At 42.0% G+C, this 27,873-nt stretch overlaps 1 protein-coding gene across 6 annotated transcripts in view; it reads left to right on the forward strand.

The window, feature by feature from the left end:
• The window catches only part of ARPP21 (cAMP regulated phosphoprotein 21), a 443,564-nt gene that overhangs the window by 218,050 nt on the left and 197,641 nt on the right, over positions 1-27,873 (forward strand). For 3 of the 6 annotated variants that reach the window (XM_069613189.1, XM_069613191.1, XM_069613190.1), the window contains exons 11-14: positions 5,502-5,603; positions 18,721-18,758; positions 20,747-20,803; positions 24,121-24,347. In XM_069613189.1, coding sequence (XP_069469290.1) covers positions 5,502-5,603; positions 18,721-18,758; positions 20,747-20,803; positions 24,121-24,347 — 424 coding nt within the window. The remainder of the gene's footprint in view (positions 1-5,501; positions 5,604-18,720; positions 18,759-20,746; positions 20,804-24,120; positions 24,348-27,873) is intronic. The other 3 variants (XM_069613192.1, XM_069613193.1, XM_069613194.1) reach the window with 3 other exon arrangements.

Here is a 27,873-nt window from a genome sequence, read left to right on the forward strand (position 1 = left end):
TCTCAATATGTTGTTGGTAGATGCTTATTAAGTGAGCCATCAAAATTTGCTTCACTTTCTTGGCACTATGAGGCCTTTCATCCGGCCCAGCTTTATTAACATTACTACACTGACCATGCAATTGCCCATAAACTCCCCAGAGTGATTCCCTTTCTATATATGTGTTATATATTTCAAAAGAAGACATCACAGGGGCCAGAATCTGCATGTTTTGAGCTTTGCACCAGCCTATGTTAGTTGACACTGTTAAAAAGGGGATTTTATGAAAGCACTAGGATTGGTGAAATAGACCTTGCTAAATATGGCAACCTGAACGGTGCAAATGGGCGAAATTGTGCTATGACCGACCTTTCAATCTTGGGGCAGAAGAGAGGCGATCGAATTATGAAATGGTACTTCCCATTACTTGCCCTGTACCTTGTGGTGGCCAGTTGCATACATCTAAATCCTGAAGATTTCCAATCAACATGAAAGGCTAGAATATTCCCGCTAATCAAATTGTCTGGAATGGGACTTCTACCTTGATTGCCTGCAATGTTCCTGTTTCCAGGAGTGGCTTAACGATCCTGTTTCTTTGCCTACCACAGAGGTCAGATGAATATGGCCTCTTTGATTGTCCAGATTGCTGGGAGCTTTGCTCAATTCATTTGCCCACATCCTGCACAGCCTGGCGTGAAAATAAGCATTCAGAATGCTGTGCATCTACGCTGGCGCGTGTGCATAATCCACAAGGGCCCTGCACCTTCTGGCTATGGTAGACCATTCGCCAATCCCTTCATCTGTACAGTTTTGCGGCTCTTACATGTCCCAAAGGTAAGGCATGGTGGCATTCTCTGGCGTGTTTCTTCTGTTTTCCACCAAGAATAGTAATATCTGATATTCTGCTGCTTAAGGACCCTGTGGTATTAAGTCCTAGTGAGCACACTATTCTTTTTAACCCCAAATTGAATTTATTATAGATTGATGGCTCCATTTTAAAATCTCGGATTAAACTGTAACACTATCTTTGTGCATTACCCAACATATTGATGGCTTTTTGTGTAGCGTAAGGGCTAACAATTTGAATTGTAAGGCAGTCTCTCTATGCGCACATATTTTTAGATTTATCTCTGTATCTAACTTAACATGTATTTCATTATAAAAAAAAATTCTAAATATGAAGCAAAACAGAATCATCTAGATAGGTGGTTGTAGGTCACCAACACACCAGGACTGGTTTGGGTGGAGAAGATGTTCACAATAAAAAGGTGGTGACCAGAAGTAATTTTGTTTTTTTTAATTAAGCAATTTTGTTGAATTACAAACCTTTTTGCTATATCCCTATCTAAAATCAAATATACCATTTAAGTACATCAAAACATCTTTATCCACAATACATCATAAAATAGCGGCTTTCATACCTCTTTCCCAATACATATTGTAAAATGAATCCTACCTTTGAAACCATTGTAGCTCTCCTATACATCTGCAAAATCATCACATCATTAAAAACCTAATCTAAAAATGTAATTGCGGCTGTAACCAATGACACAGTTTCTCTGCTTAATAAAATTATCCACCAATCCCCTGTGACAATATTCCTAGTTCTATTTACAATTCTTTCTAAGTGCAAAGTGTGCTTTACTGGTGAACTTGTGCAAAGAAGCATTATGTGTGTGAATGTCTCCTTTTCTCTCTGTCTCTTACACTACCTGCAATTCATATTTGTGTAGCCTTTTATCTTGCGTGCCATCAGCACTTCTTTAGTTAATGATCGATTCAGACGCAAACTTATGCATTTCTTCCTATAAACAGGTCTCGGGAATTTGATTCTATACCTAGGGATCACATTAAGTGCTCTATCTTCCTGTGCCGATTGGTAGTACAATTTATACGAATTAGCTTTCTCGTAAGTCCCGATCCAGTCATTTCTCCATAACTTTCATTTAACTATTGGTTATCTCCAATCTACCAATATATGTTGTTTCTCCTTCTTTAATAAAAATTCATATGTAGGCAAGTGCCCACACTTTTACTTTCAGCGGCTCTCTGTCATATTCTCTTGCCCGAACACGCTAGCCGACTACAGTTAGATTCTAGCATGCTTTGCAGTCTCCTGATAAACCAAGATAAACCAAGAGTGGGGAGAAGCAATGTCTTTTTGAATTGATTTTATAAAGTTTATTTAGTTTATCGATCCCCTTCTGGTCCTTGTTTTCCTAGACCTTTAAATCACTATCTATGCTTATGTTACTATATGGGCATTGGATGCCCTAGGAGGGATGGCAGTGTCAAAATGGAAAATGGTTCCAGAGAAGCCCTTGCCTGTGTGATCAATTTCCTGATCCAGCAATGGAATAATGGATTGAAGAGCAACGCATAATACCCACAGCAGAGTATGCACCGTTCTTATACATCTACCCAGTGATTATTAAAATAATTAGAAAACATGAGCATGAACATACACATGCAGCATGCATGAATTAGGCAAGCAACAATTGTGCAATATCTCCCATTTACTGACTACACTGAATAACTAGCATGTGCATATGAGGTGCTGATTTCCCTCCCGTCTGCTCAAGCCATCTGAACTTGAATAGGGATGCAAGCAAAATCATGTAACTTTCCCAGGCTTTTGGCAACAGACATCACCATTACTTGACTGGACAACAATAAACTAAGTGGTCCTGAATACAGCTTGCAAATGATAACTGAACACTTAACAATATTCTATGGCACGAAGTGTCAGATCATGTATCTGAGCACTCTTCAGTCATAGAGCCTCGTCCAGTTTGGATATCTTCACAGATAAAGGGGTGTATGTATACTGGGCTTTATGGACGTGAACTGAGATTGTAAAAGACTGTTTATGGGAACCACTGTGCAAATCCCTCAATGTATAGTGATGTGTTTGTCTGTGACAGGGGTAGGTATGACAATATCTTACACATGTCTGATCAGAAGACCGTGTCCCTGCTGAAAGACCATGTGGAAAATCTTTTGATGATCAATCATTTTGCAGAGCAACAACCCATCACCTTCATGTATAGTCCAGAAATAGAATTGACACATGACCTATGCTGTAAGAAATGATTGTGAGATTGTTCTACAGTTGTAGTTAACATTTTAAGGGTCCCTTTAAAAAAATGACTATGAGTAACCCTGAGTTAGTCCCGGAGAGGGGGCTATTTAATTCACAAAGAACTTAACAACAACGAGTAACCCTGACTTCCTCCTGACTATAATGTGGAGCTATGCATGGTAACTTCTTTGTGAATCAGCCCTTCTGTCTTTCTGGTAGAAAATACGGCTATCAAAGGACAATTTCTCTTTGGATTTTAATCAAATTGGCCAAGTGTGCAAGTGTCTGTTCCTTCGTGTCTTTGAACAAAAGCAGTTAATGCCCCCTTAGAACTGGTCCTAAGTCTCGCTGTGGAAGCTGCTTCTCAGAGAGAATGCTGGTTAACAGTTCACAGGGAATTATTATTTTAAAGCACAAAAAGGAGAGCTGTAGGGGCTTAGTCCTTTCAACCAAATTTGAATACATCATTTCCCACTAATGTAGGACGTTATTTTCTATCGAGGACAATGCAATGCGGTCAAGACTATAAATCTTTCTTGTCCATCAATATAATTCAAATGCACTCGAAGCCCGATTAGCCAGGATCAGTTGGGACTCAATTGTGTCAGATAAGAAAATATGCCGAATAACTGATTGTTGGTTGTTAGGTCTGCAGAAAGTTTGGAAATAGAGCAAAACGGCAGGATAACAAACCATTCTGACCTTCTCAACTGTTTACTGCTACTCTGCCAACCAGATCTGCATGTGCCTGCCGGGCAAACATTATGCTAGCTATAATTTCCTTAACCGGGAAAGCTATTAAAAGCTATGGCTGGTGCCAATTAATAAAGCATTTTGGCTGAAGGATAGTTGGATAACGATAACAAAGCTTGAACTGTAGTTAGGAAAATTCACATTTTTTTTTATTTGTCTGTTAAACCGCATACATCCCCTCAAATGTGTTCTCGTAACATGTTTCCCTTAATGTGTCTGTCTTCATTGCATCATGCTTGCTGCAAGGCCTGTTGTGACTCATGACCCATATGTTCTTTGTTGGTCTCCCAACAATTTCCAGATAGATTTAAAACACATCGCTGGTGGTATTACGGTATGTTTGCAGCCGTCACATTTCAGCACACATTCTGCAGGTCCATAGTTAGCACCCTCGGGGGCTGGGGAGTGCTTTCCAATCAAGGCGATTGGATTGTGAGCTGTATTTACCAGTGTAAGCCCATGTTCCAAGCCTCCAGACAGCTTTGAACCCTTGCTCCTCTGTGCTCCGCCACTCTTTCCCTCCATCACAGGCACCCACAACCTTCTTATTACCCACAAACACCATATGTGAGCGCTAAAGGCTGAAAATAGAAAAACACACCTAATGTGTCCTCAGTGCTGTGCTACTCCATTGAGGTCCCTTTTCTGTGTCTGTTTCATCACATTAATCAACAGAGAAGACAGACTTTCTACACATGGTGTGACATTAAAAAATCACCTTTTGAGTTTCATTTTGTTTAAACCTGAAGCCAACTTATATGACCCAAGCCTAGTATTTGTTGGTGCTAAGGGCAACCCAACCCACACTGGTTGGCCGATCCTGCCTGTCAAGGGACAGCTGCCATGTTGCTTGGTCCCTTAACTAAGGCAGCAGGCGGTAGGTTTGGCATGCCACACTGGGCTATATCGCCTTGTTAGCATGCATCTGCGGGCAACTGAACAGTGTTGGCGTTGTCATTGCAAGTTAGAACTCATGTTTGGTCCATTTCCGTGCAAAACAAAACACACAATTAGCACGGTCCAACCAGAGATGCACACACATGCTCTCTCAGTTGCAATCCCACAACTAGTACATAGCTGCATAAAGAGTTGTGCTAAGGATGGTTTTAGGGTATCCTGATGCAATGCACTGGTCTAAAACATACCGTAATACAGGTCGCTTCATACACAACATTGCATTTTTTCACATCCTACCACCTATATTTTTCTGGTGAAAAATAAGCCATTTGTTAACACTGCAGCAATGTACGTGTTGGCAGAGGCATCATTTCTCACAGAAACAAATGCATTTAGGGCCTAATTCAAAGAGCGTTTTCGAGTGGGGTTTCGCCGTTATAAAACGTTTCTGTGAATTAGGCCTTTAGTCTTCCATTCTGGGTCCAGGTTACGTTTTTTAGCTCATACAGCCTGGACTGAGGCCACGGCGAGCAGAGGCAGGGTTTGCTCTGTCGCAGGAAGGACGGCTCTCCAGATCACTTCCTCCGCGAGCCCGCCCATGTCTAACGTCGCAGCCCCAGGGTGGACGTTAGACGCTCGTGCATCACGCCGCCTTACAGAATGAAGGAAAGCTATAATTTTCATGCTTCATTTGTTTAAGTGAACATTCATTATTCTCGCCTGACAGTTACTTAAGTGCGGTTTTTATCGGCTCAACATGTGTAACCCTCCTGATTTTTTTTCTGCTCAGCAAAATAGAATGCATCCATTTAGAGATGACAGACGAAGTAAATCAATTGAAGAGAGAGAAGAGGAGTATCAGAGGGTCAGAGAGAGAATATTTGCACAAGATGTGAGTAGTTGTTTAAATTGCCTCTTTAGTGCTGTGCCCTTATCAGTAGTCAGACGGCCCCCTCCCCACTGACAGCGGCAGTGTCGATATGGCTAGAGCAGGCTCTGAAGCCATCCCTGATAACGTTGCCTCCAAATGCTCGCCTACCAAATGCTCGACGTTGCGGCACGTGCTCACATACATGGTACTTGCCAAAGCAGGTGTTTGTGTATCGCGGAAGGAACAGCTGTTCCACCCGCAGAGCACTCGATCATAGTCTGCCCACCCCTTTCCATAGATTCTGCTCTCTCTCTCCCACTGCCTTGGGGGTAAACTAGAATGATTTCAAGATGTAGTGTGGGCCGCATCGTGATGTGCAATGTGTGCCATGGATCCTTGGAGGCCTGCTCTGGGTTCCCACATTCGGGTTGCTCTGTTTTATGCTGCTGTTAGGAATGTTTTGGGAGCATCGTTGTATTTTGTTGTGTGTGTCTACAAATGCACAAATTAAAGATCCGGTTGCATTCAACTACACCTGTTTTCTACGGACGGGGATGCCAGCTGATGCTAGATGACAAGAATGGCATTGGATTGGACTGTGGTCTCTGGGATACACATGGTTGGAAACAGGCCTTAGTCCAGTGGTCGAAGTGTACGAAAAGAAGTAGTGGAACTATGTTCCCTGCTGGCCTGCACCTGATCCCCATAACCCCCATCGCCACACCCCCTCCCACAAACAATGCAAACCGCAAAACACATGTGCCCGCTGTTTAAGGGAACGTCCAGTGCAGTGCACCGAAGGTGAAAGTTTCAACTTCTTCCTACACTTTTATTTTAAAACAAAACAATTCCGGAACGGTTTCTTTTCAAAATAAAAGTATAGGAACGGTAAACCTTAATTAAAAGAAGTAGAGGAGCACCGCTCCCAACCACTTCTTCCGTTCACTTCGACCACTGCCTTAGTCCTGGATGACCAAGTACATTTGAATATGTTCTGTGCATTTCTACTCTCGTGTACCTTTCTCATTCACAAACCTCCACTGACACCTTATTCTCTTTCTAGTGTATTTTTACAAAACTACACAAACGCAGATGAAAGGAGAGTTATATGCAGAATATAGGGTGTGTACCCCAATACCGCTCGTGGTGGCATTTCATCCACTGCAGCCCCTCACTCCCAATGACACGGTCCCCATTCACTCATAGCATCAGTCCTAGAACTCCACATTGAGGGGGACCTGTAAAACATGTTTGGGAAAGTATTTGTCCCATAGGTCGACGCACCGTTACTGCCATTATAGAGCAGGTCAGTGTGTCCCACCCCATGTAACATCTCAGAAGTGTAACATCTTTAATGGTGTGATAACAGATTGCACTCCAACAGAATTGTGAGCTGCAGTCGGCGGGGGTGATGTGCATTCCCGAAATGTGCACTCATATAAACACATCTTACATGAAGTCCCATAGAAGCCACACTTGATACATTCATCCATTCAAGCAAGAGAACATTGGGATTCTGCCCAGGGGTCAGGAATGTATCATCATAAAACTAGAAAACCTTAGAAATAAGGCTGACATGATTACACAAAGCAAGACAATACAGAAAGAGTGTGGTAAAAATACAATGTGTTTCAAAGGTGGTACCTGGGCAGCCGCTGAAGATAACTGACCAGCTTTGTTTTACACAACACTCATGCATTGCAGGGAAGGCTATGGCCACAATGGAACACATTGTAAGGTATATTAGAAATCATTAGGTGTCCAGTCAAAGGATCGAAAACAAAACAATTGAATACAATAGTTTCGAGTCAAAAGGACCGAAAAAAAAGGTTGCATGCCTTTTTTTAAATGTATTTTTTTTGGTTTCCGTATAGTAAAAAAAGTGGTTTTTACAGCAAAAACAGGGGTTTCGGGGGGAACTCACAGGGGTCGAAGTGGTCGGGAGCGGTTGGGAGCGGTGCTCCTCTACTTCTTTTAATTGAGTTTTACCGTTCCTATACTTTTATTTTAAAAAGAAACCATTCCGGAACGGTTTCGTTTTAAAATAAAAGTGTAGGAAGAGGTAGGAACTTGCACTTTCAGTGCACTGCACAGGTTTCCTTAAAGAGCAGGCACATGTGTTTTGGGGTTTTTATTGTGCATGGAAGGGGGCGCGGCGATGGGGTCTGTGGTTAGCTGTGCAGACCAGTAAGGAACATAGTTCCACTACTACTTTTCGTACACTTCGACCACTGGGAACCCCCCCAAAAAAAACAATTGACCTTTTTTTTCTCAGTCATTTTGACTCGAAACTATTTCATTTCGATCCTTTGTATTGGTTCATTTCACCCATAACCAATCATTATCAATTATAACTAAAAGGATGTGACCTGTAATGCAGGCTTTCTTATTGATGGGTCCCTGGGTATCTCAATTTGGCACATGGATGGTTCTGCGGAGGAGAGCACACATGTGATTACAGAAAGTGGGTTTGATGGCCAATGAGTAATTGGTGATGAAAATTCTCGGGTTAAGGTGTAGGGTATCACTTCTAGAGGTGGGACACACCTACATTTTTGGAAAATGCTTTGGTAAAGTTATTTTGACCTGACATTATTAGTTGAGTTATTTGCAATGTTATTGGTCTTTCTAATGGTTATTTAATTTACCTTACAAGCGGATGAACATGGTACTCAACACCAACTGGGATATTGCATCATCTCACTGAATGTGGACTGTCACTCTCTTCATAGGTATCAGATGATAAAAGAGTGAATCGTGGTTCATATATGCAGCTCCTTTGTTTGCGTTCAGAATCTAGACAAGAGCATAGGCAGTTAGTATAGTTTGGAAGGTATTGTCTTAATAACAGTGCTGGTATCTCTTTCATGGCACTAAGTCTAAGTCCGCAATCACCCATTTAAATGTAGAGACATCAACACATGTTAACACGTGTTGCTATAGATGGGAAGAGCATGTACGGATGTCTTTGTCTCCAGATAACTCAATAATTTTGATTTTAGGGCACATGATAATGTTGGCATATTTGCCATGCCACTTTGCAGCACCTGGCTTGCACCAGTTTCCGAGCTACGCACACAAGGCCATTTATAGGAAGATGGAACAAGACATCAAAGTCATGTTACTATTAGAGCAATCGTGGGCCCACATATACCACTCCCACTTAGGGTGACATGTGCAACACCATGGAATAATGAATGGAAGCTCCACAATCAATCCTAAATACTGCCCATGCTAGGGGCAACACTCCAAACCATTGCGTTCAACATGTTGTGCCACTATAGAAGGGGAAAACAAATACCAATCAGGCTTGATCTCAGGGTTGCTTTCTTGTTTGAATCTGGGATGCAGCTAGGTATTCATTCAGCACACTTCCCCAAATGCAGCTTTTGTTTTATGGGCAAAGTTCACATGCCAAGTCCTTTGGGCACATACTGAATCGAACCAAGAATCACCCATAACGCAGAATGTGTTGCTTTTATCTTAGGTGAATTTGGAGATGTCTCCTACAAGTAAGGGCAATGTTGTGTGAATTTCAGTACAATATTTTATTTTCATTTTATTTAAGACAAACAGCTTAACACATGTACACACTTAGCCTTTGGTGCAGAGTACACTTTGCTTTCTTTCAAAAAGTCTCTGGTGTCCGGCCCACTGTTTTCAGCAAATGTCATTAGCTAGTTACATGCATGAAGTTAACCTGAGCTTAACACACATACTACTCAAAAGTCTGGTTTGCATACCATTTGAATTTGTGCGATTCCATCTTTGGGCAAATATGTTTGCCCGGACACCCTTCATAGGTAGAGAATCTAACTAAGTGAACAGCACACTGGCAGTCTTGAATCGCGAACATAGGGCATACTAGACAAGCAGCAGGAAACACTGGGATTTCTATTAACCCAATTTGTTTATTGTTGTTGTCGCCCAAAAGTGCTATGGCACTCTGCAAATACACCCGCCCTAAATGAATGAATACCATTGTTAAACTTCTCTAAGGCGTATCATGCCACTTTTATTCTTTCAACATTTTTAAATTGGAGCTTGGCTCTTCGTGTTCTGATTGCTTAGGAATACACATACTTCATTGCCACTGTTACAACATCCATATTTTCACGTGCCTAAGATATTCATTACAGCATTCATAGAAAGGTGAGCTATCCAGAAAACGTGTACATGCCTGCACCTGTGCACCACAACAACAACAACACAGATATGGCTAAACAATAATGTATTTCAATGTAGTAAGATAATTACATCCACATAAACAGACTAACAAATGGCTGCAATTGGCACATTGTGTATGGAGACAGGCTGGGCAGACACATGGCATCAAGGAGTGCAGATGTCTCTGTATAACACACAGCAAAATATACATCACCCTAGAGCAACACACATATGAAAAGCCACACTAAAAATAAGTACTGAAAAAAAAAATGAAAGACATACTATGTTACAATACATTCACTCAATACGATGTCATATTTCGTAGAATTAAAGCAGTAACCGAGCAAAGTGGGGATCATGATTGTTGTCAATTCGGGCAGGAATTTGGTTGACATGTACGTTGCGGCCCATGGAGAATAAGTTGTAAAGGCTTTCTTCAAAATCTGGAATGTGCTCATTTTGGTCCAATGATATATTCAGTGAAAAATGGTTACGTTAACAATTCGATCAGTGGAAAAATCTAACAATTACTCTTTTGATAAAACATGTACACTAACCTACAATGAATTCCATTCCATTCCTTTCTGATGCATTCTAGATCTGAACAACGCAAAACTAACTGCCCCTGGTATTTATTATGTACACATAATGTATTCAACGTAAAAACAAGTTCAATGAAGGACAGGATACCACATGAGTGACAATGTTCAACTTATTTTAAACATCTTTTACAACGATTTTCGTGACAAAGTGCAATATCATGCAAATAAAGTGCAAGGTGCAGTACGGGCAAAGTGCAAAGTGTTTGACATTAAACTTACATAAACATGTATATCAAAAACGTTTTTTTAAAACCTCTAATGATCAAAATCAACAATGGCTACAGGTCATAATCATAAACAGTTAATCTTATGAACCGTGATTCTTCAATTTCTTATTACTTTCGACCGTGTCACTAACAACTTTGCAATGCACCTAATTCGTGTAATGGGGAGTCCCTTATCTATCTCAGCTCCTTGAGGTCGACGTCAGTACAGTTATTAATTCATTATATTAAGTGCAATGCATTCTAGATCTGAGCATAGATATCCTGTCTCCCCAAATGTCTGCCCATCGCACCTTCTGCCACTCCTGGCATTCCTGCTATGATCATTTATCACAATATCCTGTTCATGCTGCTTCATAAAAGCTACCAGGAGTGTACCACAGATAATCAAATGTGCGCCATATTTGTATCACACATCAAACCATTCACAAATGCCTACTTTCCTTTCAGTCTTAATTGGTGCAGTCCTGTCCCTACCAAAGAAAACATGAATCTCAAATTTGCTACAAGGTTCACCACCCATATTCTGTTGAATGTCAATGGCCATTTTATGAGTTGGCTGGTACACAATAAAAGTGCTGATAATAACATGTACCAGCACTTTTACCAGACCAGTCAACTACAAGTCTGCCAGTAGAGGTGGGGGATTTACCTCCAGCTAATAGCGGAGATATATCGGACCACTACCAGCAAAAAACTGCCTCTACTACCGGCACAGTAATACCGTGCAAGTAATTGCGGCACATTCCGCCCTTTGGAGTCCTCCTTTGTTTAGCATAAGTCACCTTGAGTGGGACGGTTATACACAGACATGGGTCCCGTGCCTGCTGGGCCTAGAGACCCAAGCTACTCCTTACAGATGATGCCCAACAAGGCCGAAACATGTTTGGGGATGTTTGTGGTCACGTGCAGAAGGGATGTGACCAAGCAGCTCAGCCTGGACTGCACATTTTGGGGTTGGACCAAGCTTGATTTGCATATGTCTTTCCCGTTTTGTAATGGCTTGGCAGGCAAAAAACGATGGACTGGAGGGTTGCCCACAGAAATTCCAGAGGTTAGGATTAATTCCAAACCTTCTAGCCATCACCGCCTTTGTTTTGTGTTATTTTTTATATACACAGGAACAGACAATTCTTTAGAAAGATAGGTACTATTGTAAGTCAAAAACACAATACAAAACCAACACAATACATATGGTAAGTAAACCACAGTATATAACCACATTTAGAATAGCAGTGTGCAATTCAAGGTAAGGACACCCCAGTGTTACACATTTAGAATGGCAGTATGTTATTTAATGGGAGTTATACCACATTATTAGACTTTTAGAATGGCAATATGCAATTCAAGGTAAGCAAACCCTATTGGTAGTAAACTGTTATACCTATTATGTTTTAAGCAATAATACAGCTATATCATCAATGTTACTTTCTAGAATAGTGGAACGCAGTTCAAAGTTAAGTACATCACTTTGTAATACTTTTCAAAATGGCATCAAGCATTTCATAGGTTAGTAATACATTTCTAACACCTGTAACTTATTATATTTCAGGAATATACAGTTACATCACTAACACATAGCAAGTAAGTACTTTGCAGCACTTGTTATATTTTCTACACAGATGTCTTATCTTTAGCATTCCTTCCCTAATCTAGGGCATGAGTGTTCTCAGAGGCGGAAGGGGGATCCTGGTGGTCCAGGGGCCAATGGTAGGCAGGTCTGGATAAGGCACAAATGCAGAAAAGTCAGAGTTCCAGAGTATTACTCGTCAAACAAGTAACAGACTTTAGAGTTAGTGGAAGTGTTCAGGGACTTTGTAGAAGTCTCTCTAGATGTATTCCAGTATTAAGTGTTGGCGAATGGTATGGGAGAACCCCCCACTACATAAATTACTGCCCTAGCCACACAGGATTGACACAAAGACTTTAGATAAGTATTACCTCAAGCCACACATTATCTCAGCAGTGCAAAAGCGCTTGCAGATGGATGCCTTCATGTTGCAGCAGCACAGGGCCCAGTCTCTGGGTTCTTGGTTGTGGTGAAGAAAGAAAGGACACTCAATGGGAAATTGCAGCAGCAGTTCAGAGGAAAGGTTCCCAGCAGAGAATTATTTGTTGCTTCTCACAGCTCTGTGGATTTGGCACCCTTTTCAAGTTGAACAGTTGTTATCTGATCGATTTGTCTCGTTATCTCGGTCCACCACTCTGGTGAGGGGACTTTGAGGAATGAAATCTTGCTTCTGGACATACAGCAAGATTTCACCAAAGTTTAAGCTGGTTTCGTTCACTGAGAGATGTTGCACAGCACTCAGCTTTGTGGTCCCAGGTTATTGGCGGGTTGCAGCCCAGGAAGGTCACAGCTTATCGTGGGATGGCGCGAATACACGTCCTCTTAAGACTGATTCGTTCCACCAGTCTAAGGGTTGGAGTCATTGGGCCTCATTAGAACTCTGGCAGTAGCCGTGCTGTTAAAAACAGCACGGCTGCTGCCGGAGTTGCATTTTTTCCGGCACCTGTGAATGGGCAAGAACCGGGTCATGCTGAATTAGGCAGACCCGGTATTTGCCCATTTTCGGGTGCCGGAATCAAGGGCCTCCTCATCCCCATTCTGTCCCATAGGGCTGAATAGGTATGGGGACGTCGGATGCACCGGCACAACTCTGCATGTGATGGTGTATCCGACATGCTCTGCTCGCGGGTGCCGTTGCACCAGCCAGGAACAACCTGTATATATATATATATATATATGTATATATAAAATCCCAAGAGAACATGAAAAGGGAAGCCCAAGGGGCTCCCCAGCAACGATGCACAGAAAGTGCTTTGTACTGCAATAATAAAATGTAGATGAACAAAAAGCTATAGGAAAATATGATTCCCCAAAAAAGTATAGTCTCACAGGTGTGGGAGATTGAAAATAAATATGCATATCGAACCTAACAGTAGCCTCCTCCTGCATATGATTCACTGGGTGACTGAATTTACTGTTAAGATGTCCTCTTAATATGTTTTATTTTCGCCCATATAGAATTATCTGCAGTTTACTAATTATGAAAAGGCAAATCCCTATTTCACTCAGTCAGTTGGCTATGTTCTTTCCCTCTCATAACCCTATGCCTGTGGCATGTTTTAACGTGTGTTCATAACATAGGCTGGCCATTTAGCAGAAAGAAAAGGCTAATGAAGGCTGGCAGCTCTATATTTTAAACATCTGATATGACAAGCAAGAAAAATCTGTTTTTTATAAAAGTTATTTTGTTCAGTATGTACCAACTGATATAATTATGCATGAGTAGACGTTTATTGAGACATATATTAAGCCAATGGCATAAATATGGTTACATGTTATTTCTTAAAGATATCTAACAATATTTAAAAATGAAAATAAACAAGGGGATAGGAAGCTGAACTCTTTAAAATATAGAAATGAAAGACTGCAGGGGTTCCCACAAATATAGAAATTATCAGGAGAATATAAATGTCAGCAGTTGACCTCTGGGGCATCCCTTTGAAAGAAAAGTACAGACGCATAGGGGAGTGCTCCAGGTTAATAATTCATAAAGTAAACTGTAAACAATATTATTTCAACACCAAATTGTGAAATGTTATTTTTCACTATTTCAATTGTACATGTAGTGGACTGGTTAACAACCATTTTCACAGCAATTTCTTAAAAAAATCTTTGAGTATGGATTATTCATCTTCAATTCCCATGATTAGTATTCCAAAAAGCAAGGCCTTAGAGTGGCTTGCCTTTTCGTATATATATTTATAGGAATGGAAGTGGAAATACCCTTGTGTTTAGAGTGTGATAATTTATATTTTTAGACCAAATAATCAGGGGTTTCACTTCCAACACAAAAGCCTGCCATGACCTGGATTCTGATGGCCTCACTAAGGCAATCATCTATTTACACCCCAGTCAAGTGAGACCATCTATTGACACCCCAGTCATAAGCTTGCTTTTTTATTTCGCTCCCACAGATTGTACAAAATTACTTTATTTAGGTGATTCTCTGGTAGGGTGTGAGCATAATTTATATTGCAGAGTATAATAGTACAAAACAAACCGTCACCTAAGAGATTATGGGCCTCATTACGAGTTTGGCGGCAGCCATGGAGCTATTGGCTCCATGGCTGCTGCCAACCGGGCTCCATTACCGGGTTCCCAGAATGAGGAATTGCCTGGCTATTACTAGTTCGGAGGGCCCAGTAATTCCTCCCTCTGGGAACCCGGGCCCGGACTTTCCCCATTCCCATCTGAGCCCCCATAAGGCTCAATGGGAATGGGAGAGGGAGCTAACAATGGGTCGATTACGGCCGGCCCGTTGTTGGGTCCCTCTTCCCCTCGGCGTCTTTACCGGGTCCCGCGAGGGGACCTCGTAATTTCACGGAACGGGTTCAACGGGTCCGCCTCCATTAGCGGAGCCCGTTAACCCGTTCCGCGAACCTTGTAATGAGGCCCTATGTCTCAATCCATTAGAAACCCAAATGTTTGGCATGTTTGAAAAAGCCTTCTGTGATATTCTCTCTTTGGACATTCTGTTCCCCTCCGTTGAAGAGCAGCCTCACAGCATGTTGATAGAATTCGCTTTAACACTTATGTTAATGAATTTAGTTTGGAAAACTCAAAGTGCTGAAATCCAGCAAATGGCATGATCAAAATGAACACATTGAGTAACCATTCAATGCCAATTAAAGTTATTACCATATTTGATGGGTTCCATGTTATTTCAAAACATTAAATAACTTTGTTTTAATTTACTTTGTGGGCATTACTTCCAAATTGTACTTTTGTGGGGGGCCCGTGCCCCCCTGTGCCCCTTGTTCCCCATCACTACACCCCCACCCGAACCGCTCCTGACACCTTTTTTACACCTTACCCTAGAAATACATATACAAATTTCAAATAATTCAAAGTAATACCCACAAAGTAAATTACAACAAAGTAATTTACTTTGTGGAAACAACGGGATACCTTTTGATGAGCATGCATGGGATTTGGGTTCCAATTGGGCACACAATTATAACTTTAGTCATAAGATAAACTACCATAAATATCATAAAAATAATGTGTTCCCAGTTCATCCCTCAAACTAGTTACTTTTCATATTTGCCACGTAAACCATTGACTTAATCATAATCTGCAAAATGGAGCAATACATTGTTTTGTGATAAAAAGGACCCAACCTAAAACAAAAAGGCAGAGAAGCCACTTGACCCCTAAATACAGTGGGCCTCATTACGACCCAGGCGGTAAGGGGTTTACGGCAGCGTAAACAGCGCCGACCCTTACCGCCTGAGTACGAGGTCCCTTAGCGCCATGGCGGATTTAACACCTGCTTTTAGCAGGTGTTAAAATCCATGGCGCTAAGGGACCATGTTGTTAATTACGCCACCGTAATTTACGGTGGCGTAATTAACGCCTTCCCCACTCCCATTATGCCCTATGGGGCAAAAATGGGAATGGGGAAGGGTAAATGGGGATTGGGGACTTACCGCCCCGCCAAGGTCGGAATGGGGCGGTAAGTCCACCAACCACCATGGCGTAAACGTAGTTTACGCCATGGTGGTAAAGTCACGGCCCAGGCGGTAACTTACCGCCTGGGTCGTAATGAGGCCCAGTGTGCTATGTAAGACTATGCCATCTAAGTTTTTCTTTGCTTTCCAGTTATAAATGCAGCACTCCATATCCCAATGTGAAAAGGACTGCCTGGGATGGGACACCTTGAGACTTCTGAGGATGCTAAATTAAGATTTTAGAGGAGAGGCAGTCTTTGATTTCAATCATATCAAAGATGTGGCAGCTTTGGGGGGTTTCATTTGTGTCAGTGGTGGGGGCCTAATTTAAAAAAAAAACTAAGGACCTGCACTGCATAGCCTTGGCCATAAGGTAGGAGTGCAGGTAAAATAAAAATACATGTGTTATTTATATATAGCACTTGGAGACACCCCAGAAGAGTTGCAATGACATTTGCATTTCAACAGAAAGGCATAACATATATTTTGCAACTAGTATGTCGGACCCTATCTACACCACTTGTTTGTGGTTTTAATATCCATAACGGAACACGCATGGCATTGCAGCACATGCGTTTGTGATTTGCACTCAGAAAAGACAATATTGAAATAAGTTTACTTTAAACAGTAGTCTAAGCGCATCCTAAACGGATGTTTTTTGTGCAAAATGTGTAAGGATCTGAACACTATCTTTAGCTCAGCATTGTCAGACTGTCAAGCCTTCAACAGTGCCAGGGTTTCATTGTGAGCCTGTTGAAGGCCTGCCTAATAAAACACAGAGGGCAAAGCCCTTCAACCTACTCCCCAGGCTACAAACCGTGAGAGATGAAAGTAAATATGGGCTCATTTAAGTGAGGGTGGATGTTCAACCCTGGCTGCCCAAGCAACGTGCCCCCAAACTCGGCTTCAAGGTGGTTCCTGAAGCCAGCTAGGACCGTTTATGTGGATGCGTATAGTGACCAGTCAGGCAGAAATCCTGTTCATATGAGGATGGAAGTTTAGGTGAGATAATATGCCTAGCCCTTCCTTGTATATCCTTCCCAATCTGAGCTGCAGTTACCTTTTGCAGGTAATAGAGGGCAGCATCTGATTTTTAGTTCATAGCCGGGGTGCAGAGTGTTGTTATCACATTATTTTTCCAGGCCTTGTTGCCATTTCTGTTTTTCTATGTATTTACATATTTTGGGGTGTTCTACCAACCACTTTATGGCTCAAACTAGCTTTTTCCTTGGCACTGCCGAGTGTCATAGAATGTACCACATAAACAGCATTCTTTCTTGTAATAGGCTACACAAATGGCCTTTTCATGTGCAGAGTTGTCAACGGCTGCATCCTTAATGGATGTCTTCTCCTGTGACCTTCTCCAAATGGGAATCCTTGGGTTGTGTTCATTTCTATCAGATACGATGGACACAAAACAGTTATTCTATGAAAATGGGGCAAAGGAGTTTAAAAAGAACACAAATATTATACTAATTCTACATCGGAACTGATTTCACTGTTCCTGGCGTAGATGCAATGCACTGCTCCGATGGTTAGACTTTGGGCCCTACCGTCCCGCACTACCATAGCCTTGCCTTTTCTCAGGATCAGGCCTGAACTAAAGCGCTTCCCTTCTCTCGTTGCTCTCAGACTGTAGATGCACTATGATGAATGTCATGTAGAGCTTTGGGATGTGCAAGTTTATTTTATCCACTTTGGTACATGTAGGACATCCAGAGCACAGCCTTAGCCTAGAAAGACATTACCAGCAGTCTGCCCTATATTTCCTCTTCCATAGCCAAGAAATGGCATGATGCATACAAATATGGCATTCGTCTACACCACAGTCTTAACCATGCTAAGCAATGTTTTCGTTTAGTTAAATGAAGGTGTGATCAGTTAGCACATATGGGGTGTGCAAGTAGCACATTCATACAGGAAGAATGAATGTACAGGTCTTACTGCCTCACTCCCAAATTAGGACCTAAATATTTAGGAGTTTAGGCACCTTTTAAGGGCATATGTATTCACCCAAAGGCCACTCAAATAATTGAAAGCATGCATACAATTAACACTGACAGTAGTTAAACGGTGGTGTGCCGATTTGTTCTGTACCGGTCGTGCCATTATGCTTTTCATCAGGGTTTATTTTTGGGTGGGAGCATCTTCTGGGCATAATACAGTGATCTGGCCATTCCATCCTCTGGGTTTCCAACAGAAAGAGGCATTAGCTAGTCAGTGCCCTGATATAATGCACTTGCATGTACCCAGAGCCATTCTGTGACAAACACATGCACAAACAAGCCCACCAGGGAAGGGACTCTCTCCCAAAACCTGTGCACTGCATTCTCCATCGGTCCAATAGCATTTCCAGTTTCACCTCCACCCATCCAGCTGTTCATGGCAGGAGCCATTTCAATCTGCCATGCCCTTTCTGCTGCTATGCCCCATTGCATGGCAATGTCAGGCCTCATCTAACCAGTGTTGTTTCTTGATTATTATTATTATTATTATTACAATGACCATTTTGTATATTGTCACATTTAGCATTCTTGAAGTATATGCAACCGTTATGATTACAGGAAGGAAACTGGAACATATTTAACCCAGAGCCTCTGATACAATATCTTTTCTATTTTTCAGTCAGTTTGCTCCCAGGAAAACCTTTTTGTGGAAACAAGGTAAAATATACATATCTATATATTTACTTTTTTTTTTAACAATTGGAATCACTAATTTAAAAATATTGATACCCATGCTGTAGTTTAGCCCTGAAGTGATACTATTTAAATATGGGCCATGCCTCTTACTCTGAACATGTGTTCATTTTTCCCTTTGCTAGCCAAATGATAGACCACACATTTTAATCTTTATGTGATGGCTGCAAATACTGCTTCTTATTATCAGAATGTCCTTGAGGTGTCCCCAGTTCCTACTAAAATACTGATCGGTGTCACGTGTGTCCAATCTGAAAGGTGAAGTATAGTAAAGGCAGGCAATTTTACTACACATACAAAAAAAAAACTGTCAAGTGCTTCATGAAAAGCCACACTCTTTCTGGTACAAATACTTCAAATAATTGTTTGTGAAACCATATTCACTTGCACATTATCTACACAACGTGCATTATTGGTGATGCATTGCATACCCTCCCATGTATGTCATTTGCTTTTCAAATTACAGTGTAGCAGGAGGACAGCTGAGTCATTACCTTGTAACAGTTTGTAAACTATGGCAAAGGAAAACAGACTGATGCACCAGAGCTCTCTTCCAGAATGCTTGTTGGAGGTTCAACATAAGTCACTGATGCTTGACTATAGGCCTCATCACTAGTTGGGCGGTAACGCTGATAGCCCTACCGCCAAACCCCCCGGCGCTATTAGCGCCGGATCACGGGTTTGGCAGAACGGTTAGTGCCCATTCCCCATTGGGCCCATTCGGGAATTCCTCATTCCCCATTGGGCCCAATGGGGAAAATTTCCCGCCGCCAGTAATAGCACCTAAAATCGGCACTTTTGCCGCGGATTTCCCCCAGCTCTGAGCTTGGGGGGAATCCGCCAAGGCCATGATCTGGCAGACCCTTAAATGCGGCGGTAATAGCGCTACCGCCGCATTTAAGGGTTACCGCCAGACTCGTGATGAGGCCCATATGTGTCTTGTCATTAACATATCTCCAGGAGCTTGTGTCTTCGTTTCCCCAAGTGACGTGCCAGCGTATGCTATTTATGGAAACGTTTGGACCGACCTTCATCACAGTGATAAGGAAATCTAAAGAGTAGGTCTTAACCCTCGAACGGGAAATGTCCTCTATCCCATGTCCCTCAATAACAACCATTACTCAGGTGACAAGGGATACTCATAGCTACAGAATCTATCTACAAACAGTTTACATTTTACTTAAGACAAAAGTGACATGGAGTGAACATGAGAGAAGGCACTTAAGAAAAACACACATGGATCCACTGACCCATTCAGTTACTGTCATTTAAAAACATGTATTGTCTGGTTTGTTATTGTATATTAGTAAAAAAAAAAAAGTTATTCCTGTGCTATGATCGAGTAAATTGAGCTAAACTGTGATTGGCCTGTTGTGCTACCATGGCACCCTCTTTCAAGCACACACATACAAACTTCCAGGTCAGGAATCTTCATGTCCAGTCCTTAAGAGCTAAATCCACTCCACGTGTTTAACTTATCCAAACACAATGCATAGAGTGAATTTAAATGTGAGTTATTGTCACAGTCAGTGGTTGTCCTGACAATGTGGTGTGGCTAGGGGTCTCAAGGACGAGTCTTGCAGTACCCTGTTCTAGGTAAAGCAAGCCACTGGGTTGTTTGGTAATTTGGGGGTAGGTGAAGAGTGAGTTCCATTGGCTCCTGCGCCCTGCCTTGCAGAAGTACTGTGTCTAGTGCAGCGTTTTGCTGAAGTCTGGCAGGTGAAAATCTATTGCTGGGCGATATAGAAATCATGTTCTTTTAGGGCACCATGAGACACATTTATTCCCAAGAAGAATCACCATTTGAAGAGACATCCCTAGCACCGTAGACAGTTTCATGTTTCTTTTACATTTGTGATCAAATTATGCTCAGAATTTTAAAATGATGATTGTCGAATATAGAACAGAAATCTCCGCACTGCATTTACCCCTCCATCCTTCTTTCTTTTCAGCCGGCTCCTGGAAGACAGCTTATCCAGTGACACACAGAAGAAAAGACAGTTATTCAGGTTTGTGATCCTCATCTTGAATATATTCTTTCTCATGTAATGCTTGCTGCACATGTTATGGGAGCAAGCGTACACATGTTCCAGGTCCCTCACACCACAATAAGCAATCCATCTGCAGGATAGGTCAAGATCTTGAATGGTGTACCCCCTTCTGCAGATTCCAGGAAGCAGAGAATGTGTTCATAAAATAACCCTCACGTGGCAATGAGGCATTGACCAAAGGCATACCTTGAACCCAGAACCGCATGTTATCAAACTCCCAATGGAGCCACCAACACTACAAGACCATACCAGCACTCATCTTCTTTTCCTCATGGCCTCGCGCCATATCTGCAATGTATTGCATTTCCCACAGCCTCTAATAATCATTTGAAAGGCAGTAAATCACACTGATTTTAAACGGAAGCGACTGCAACAACGACCATTGCCAAATGTAAATGCAATCAAGGTCTCCCCACCTCTATAGGACCATTTTCTAAGGGAGTTTCTATAGTCTAGTTTCTTCTGGCCAGCCATCCAAATATCTTTGATCAACAAGACAATCCCACGAATTAAGTTTGATAGTTGTATAGACGGGAGAAGGGGTCATTATCGTAGGATATTATCCTGACTGGATGGGTCATTGGGCCTCATTACGAGGCGGGTGGTAAGGGATTACCGGCACCGGTAAGGGCACCGGTGCTTCTAATCCCTTACCGCCCTACTACGAGTTCCCTTTGCGGGTCCTCCCTTAACGCCTGGTTTTTCCAGGCGTTAAGGATGGGACCCGCAAAGGGACTTTGGAGCTAATAATGGTACCGCAATTTGCAGTACCATTATTAGCCCCTTCCCCATTCCCATTGAGCCCTATGGGGGTTCAAATGGGAATGGGGAAGGGCCCTGATGAATGGGGAATTACCGCCCCCGCCAACCTTGGAATGGGCGGTAATGGCTCCATTCACCAGGGCGGAGTTGGTAAGGGTTTGGAAGCAGCCATGGCGCTATTAGCACCATGGTTACCTCCAAACTCCTAATGAGGCCCATTCGTCCCAAGTTCAAAAGGCTACTATAGCTATGTGGTAAAATAAAATAAAACTGTTTGTACAAAGACCTTTTTGTTTCAGAATATTCCCTTTTTCCCATATGGGGAGTCTTTGTTTTCTTTTTGCTGGGAAATGTTAGTCTGTTGGCTTTCTGCAGAATTCCTAAATATCCTACCGAATTATTTTTTTGTACATGGAGGATAAAGTCAGTTGCTGTCTGCTGCTCTGTTGTTTAAGTGGGTATGTTTCGAATCAGAACACCTCTAGTAGTTATTTACTCTATTCTAAGCATTCTTACTGGCTGAGAGGCAGTCAGTAATGGAATAGATATTGTAATAAGCATAACACAGTATGCGATGTAATTAATTGCCTTTGTTCCCTTGGTTGTCCATCCATAAGTATTTCACAAAGTACACAAACATTCAGTGCTTTTAGCTGCCATGGTTAACAGGACATTCAGCTGCAGCTGTCAACGACTCAGCTCTAAGACAAACAGTGTTTTCTAAAACAGAAGCCAAACAAGTGGAAAGGAATGCATATTTAGAAACACATACTTGACCTACTGACTGACTGTAACTTGAATAAACTGTATTTTCCATTCCTTTTACTGGACAGTCAGAATCCAAGAGAGTTCAAGCTGAAACTGAGCTCTACATTCAACTGAAGCCTTTCCCCACTGTGCAGTGTGTGTCTGGTCTGCCATTGGTTCTGGTCTGCAACCCATGGGGAAATCAAGACAAACCCTCACCAACACATTGGCCATCATTACGAGGTGGGAGGTAAGGATTGCCAGCACCAGTAAGGAGACCGGTGCCGGTAATCCCTTACCGCTCTACTACGAGTTCCCTTAGCGGGTCCCTCCTTCAATGCCTGGTCTGACCAGGCGTTATGGACGGGACCCGTTAAGGGACCTTGAAGCTAATAACTTTACGGCAATTTGCGGTACCGTTATTAGCGCCTTCCCTATTCCCATTGAGCCCTATGGGAATGGGGAATGGCTTTTTCAATGGGACTTACCAGTCCCGCAAAGGTCGGACTACACCGGTAAGTCCCCATTGAACGAGACCGATTCCGGACACGTTATTGGTGGCAGTCATGGCGTAAATAGCACCATGACTACCACCAATCACGTAATGAGGCCCATTGACTTCCAAATAGTGCCCACAGCACTAATGCGTGGAACCCTTGGTTCTAAAACATCTGCAGCAACTCCAACATCAAAGAAGCATCCTCAAAACCAACACAATTCGATCCACCCTTACTGCTGTGCATGATCCCTCTCCCCACACTGACAGCTGAGAGGGAGAACAGCGCACCAGTAGCCTTTCAAATCCCAATTGAAGGACCACTCAGGCAGCCACCATCTACACCACTACCGAGCATGAAAAGACCACCATCTTCTCAAGGGGAAAGGAACTCAGATGTGCCTCCAGAGATTCCTGAACTGCTCCTCAGACTGGCGCTGGGCACAGCTGCAGTTACTCCAAATACCAGTGTATTTAAGTGTAAAGAAAAAGCGCTGAAGATAAATAGGGTATTGTAATGATATGTAGTTTTCCTTAATGGTTTGATGAGTGTGCACTTTGCAATAGTCCAAACACTTGTCAGAAGTGACTGGGTATTAAATAAAGCCTTATAGAATGAACGTTAACTAATGTCTGCATTCTATGCCTTCCTGGGAGAAGTGCAAGATTGGCAGGAGGAAGTGCAGCAGACAGGTGTAGCAATGTAAAGGAACGCGGTCTTATATAGTGCCATTCTGCCATTTTGGTGGATCGTGCTGCATTTTGGATGTGTGTATGTGGCTATGTGTATGTGTGTTGGCATCAGCTAATTGCCATATGCCACACCTACAGTCTTACATTAAAATATGTGAATTGCTAGTTTAGCTTTTAGCTTTCCGTTTGCGCCAGGAATACTGTGGTGGAGCACTTTGTGGGGATGATGATGATGATCATTATTATTATTATTATTATTATTATTAATAATAATAATAATAATACTTTTATTATTAATAATAATATTCATAATAATGTATCATTTAAATAGCACTTTCACCAACACTTGGCAAACATAATGTTTACAGTTCCATTGAAGACAATGGAGCAGAACAAGTTATTAAAAGTCTACTTTTAATAACTGGTTTAGCCCTCTCCTTAAGTATTTAAGGTGAACAATTGTTATATGTTATAGTACAAAGAATTGCATACCATCTAAACTGTGCTTTTGCTCTATTTGTTGTGCCTTCTAACCCTTCCGCATCACCTTGTTTCTCACTTCTTTCCATTTCTGCAGGGGGAACAGAGACGGCTCAGGAAAGGCATCTGGAAGTCGACAAAGTAGTACAGAGAATGACTTGAAATGGGCAGACCAGAGACCATGGAGCAGTACGGACTCGGACAGCTCCAGCCGCAACCTAAAGCCAGCCATAACAAAGACTGCAAGCTTCGGTGGGATTACTGTGCTAACAAGGGGTGACAGCTCTTCCAGTAGCAGGAGTACTGGCAAACTGTCTAAAACAGGTGGCTAATACTACATGGCATGTGCATCACTTTCTGCTGATGAACTGTGTTTAGGGCTCAGCTTGTGACCCCGAGGAGTGCCGTAAATGATGTACTTGTGTCACCCAAATCAACAGTGCTCGTTTTGTTAACATGTATGTGATGAAAGTGTTTTGCCTTTCAACAATTGTGATTACTTACCCTGGGTTAACACACATAGCAAGTGCAGATGTATCAGCAGCCTTAAGCAGTTGCAGCAGCAGCCTTATGTCTTGCCTTCTAATCAAAACAACCATGGCAATGTTTGCAACCTTAAGGCATCATACAGGTTTTTTGCCAGAAGGCTGGTCAAGGAGTGTCATGGGTACTTGATAAACTTGGCCTGGCGCCAGTGTGCTACTATTGATAAATTGCAAAGCTCTGGACTGCGATGCGGGTTGGTATAGAGAATAAAGCTTGAGGTATTGAGACTGGACGGATTTACCATATGTGTTCAATATCTGCATGGGGCAGTTCATAGTTGTAGGATACGATGCTCTAACAAAACAAAGTTGGCAATACCAAGGCATGGACACATTTTACAAGGTTGTGAAAATATTAGAAATATAGACTGCTTCAAAAGGTATGGTGTGTCTTTAGAATGTGTTTCTAAACACGCACCAGTCTTATGGAAGTTATACAACTGCAATGTGTCTTTAGAATTCAATTCTAAATGCATGGCAAGCGTATACTGTATAGCTGAATTTCTACTCACACTCAGCGATAGTGGTGATGTTTGCCCTGTCTTTACACTCACCGAAATAATGGGTCGCATTCAGGGCAAAGTATGCATTGCGTGTTGACAGAGCTTACACATGTAAAATACAGCTTCTCTAGAATAAACAGAGACAAGTCAAATCGGTGGTGGGCGTACTTTTGAACATAGACGAAATATGATCAATGTGTCAAAACCCCCAATACCTGGGCCAAAGGAAAAGCAGGATAGCTTTGTGTAAACAATGTAAAAGAAATGAAGGCAAGTTTTACTAATACTTGCTAAAGGAAGAGGTAGAAGTTTAAACACAGGGTAAAGGTCAATCGACTATGGATCCCCTCCACCCACACAGGGTAGGTTGGAGGTTCATCTTGACAAGGCTTCAGGTGTTAAGTGTGGAGCTCAATGTTATATCAGTGTCTACTGTGCCGCAGCAGAGGGCTGGGCTGAAAGGCCCCTGTCCAGCTTTCCAATTCACTGGTCCTATCTGATTTCTTTATTGTTGTGTAGTCAAACTATTGTTGCATGTGTTAATGATGTTGAATAATATATCTGTTTAACTACTGTATGACAGGTGTCCTCAATGTGTCTCTTCTAGGAGATAAAGATGTGGACATCAGCTTCACCCCCAATAGTGATCATGACAAGTAGTATAGGGCATTGAGCAAAGAGCCTTAGTTTATTATCATAGCCGACCGCACATCATGAGGAAACAGTGGAAATACCCTGACCTGCCACTGCAATTCTTCAGGAAACACACAGAATATATTATGTAACTAGTATTAAGCACGTATGCAATACTAAAGTGCTCCAATCTGTGCAAGTGTATGACTTCCTACACAGCAGTCGTTTTCATAGGGAAGCACTTAAAAACCTTTTAAAGCACTTCACGTATATTTGCCATGGTGTATTCCAGTGTCATTTTATGCACTAAATATAGCATGTTCAAACATGTCTTGAAATAAGACACATTCTCCAAGAAATGTCTTAACAACAGTAAAAGTCGATAATGTGCACACCATTAAAGAGAGGGTTTTGTGACACGTGATTGTTAGTCTTGCTATTTCACTCTGAATCTAAAATGTGACCATAAATATGTTCTCTCCAGAACAAGATGGCATACAGCTGGTAGGAAACATTCTCACAGATGAGGAATACATGGTTTTGCATTGTTGTATACGAAATCAAAAAACCTTACCCCTAAAGTTGGCAAGTATTATTGAATAAAGATAAAATCATTTGAAAAATAATGTAAATAATTGTAGCTGATTACATTAACACAGGTAATTCACATAGAACTATCAGTAATTATCTGTTTTAAAAAATGTTTATTGTATTCCAACCAAAACATTAAAAAGAGAGCACAGACATTGTAACCTAGTAAACTCAGTAATCAATCTACACCATAACATATTTTATTTATCCTTAAAGTATAGCTATCCTAGTTGCATACAAAACCACAACTTTCCGTAGTTATCTAATGTAACAACGACAGAACTGCCCTTGAGGGAAACCCCCCCCTACATGTGTAGGTAAACTTGAAGAACTTGGTAATCCAGACTCAAGATCAGTTTAACGATGTTGGTGTCACACTTACCAGCACACGTTTGGCAGTCACTAAGAGCCTGCATTGATAAGTAAAGGTCGACTGGGAAGACATATACGTTTGATACAAAACATATTGTTCTTTATCACGCTGCATAACTTTGATCATGCTCAGCCACAAAGTTCTTGCCTTGTTTGAGGTTGCAATATATGTTGCCACCCTAAAAAGCAATTGCAAATTTAAAAATTAAAATGCAAACAAGATGCTCACTTTTGACATCATCAGATTCCTTTAAAATCTGACTAATATCTCTGATTCGTTAACTCTGGGCAGCAAGTTGTAACACACCTGCACAAAGTCTTCATTGCCATTCTTAGATAGCATGCTGATTACAGATGCTATATTTGTGCATGTTTGTCTTGATTCAGGCGTTGTATTGTATTGTATTGTATTGTATTTGTCATTTATATAGCACCATTTCCCCATTTGTATGGCATCAATGTGCTTTGTGGTTGGAACGCCCTCGGTGACCGCAGTACATGCGTAGGAGGTTCCAAGGGTTTAAATTAAAGATGCTTTTGTGCATTTTTGACAGTTAGGACTTAGATGGGCTGACTAGGCTCCAATAAGCAGCCCGTATGTCAGGGATGTGGATTGATGCTGTTGGTAATTTAGGATAGAGTGCTGGTTCTGGAGATTCAATGTGTGCTCAGCTAAACCAAATACATTTTTTCATTGGTTCTCTCTGTATACTAATGGCAGAGGTGTTGAGGTACGTTGGGGTTTCAGTGTGGATTGCTATGAGTGCTGTGAGACCGGAATAGCATAGTCATAGCTGCCTTCTAGGGTGCATGGATAGGTGGCCGTGCCTTTGGCCTGTGTCCACAGATGTCGGGTAAGGTATACATACCATAGGCTTGGCTGGAGTACGGCTGCATTGTTCTTTTTTTATTTTTTTGCCCCAGTGCGATTGGCAGGTCTCACTATTCATGGTCTCCCTGGAATTATAGTCTGAGCAGAGGGAGAGGGCCTGGAGGGATGACGGACGGGGTGAGGGGAGGACGATAGTTTGTTTTGGTGTGCCTCTGTGAATGCTGCCGGCATACGTGGGGTATGGGTGGGTAAAGGTTTTGTCGTGTTTGGGAAGGAAGAGTTTGTCAGAGTGTGCCACTGCAAAAGCTACCAGTGTCCATGGGATATTGGCAGATAGGAGTGTTGTTGTGTTTGGGTTAGCGTTTCTGTGCATC

This window comes from Ambystoma mexicanum, chromosome 5p (assembly GCF_040938575.1).
Source record: "Ambystoma mexicanum isolate Mex_15411 chromosome 5p, UKY_AmexF1_1, whole genome shotgun sequence".
NCBI lineage: Eukaryota > Metazoa > Chordata > Amphibia > Caudata > Ambystomatidae > Ambystoma > Ambystoma mexicanum.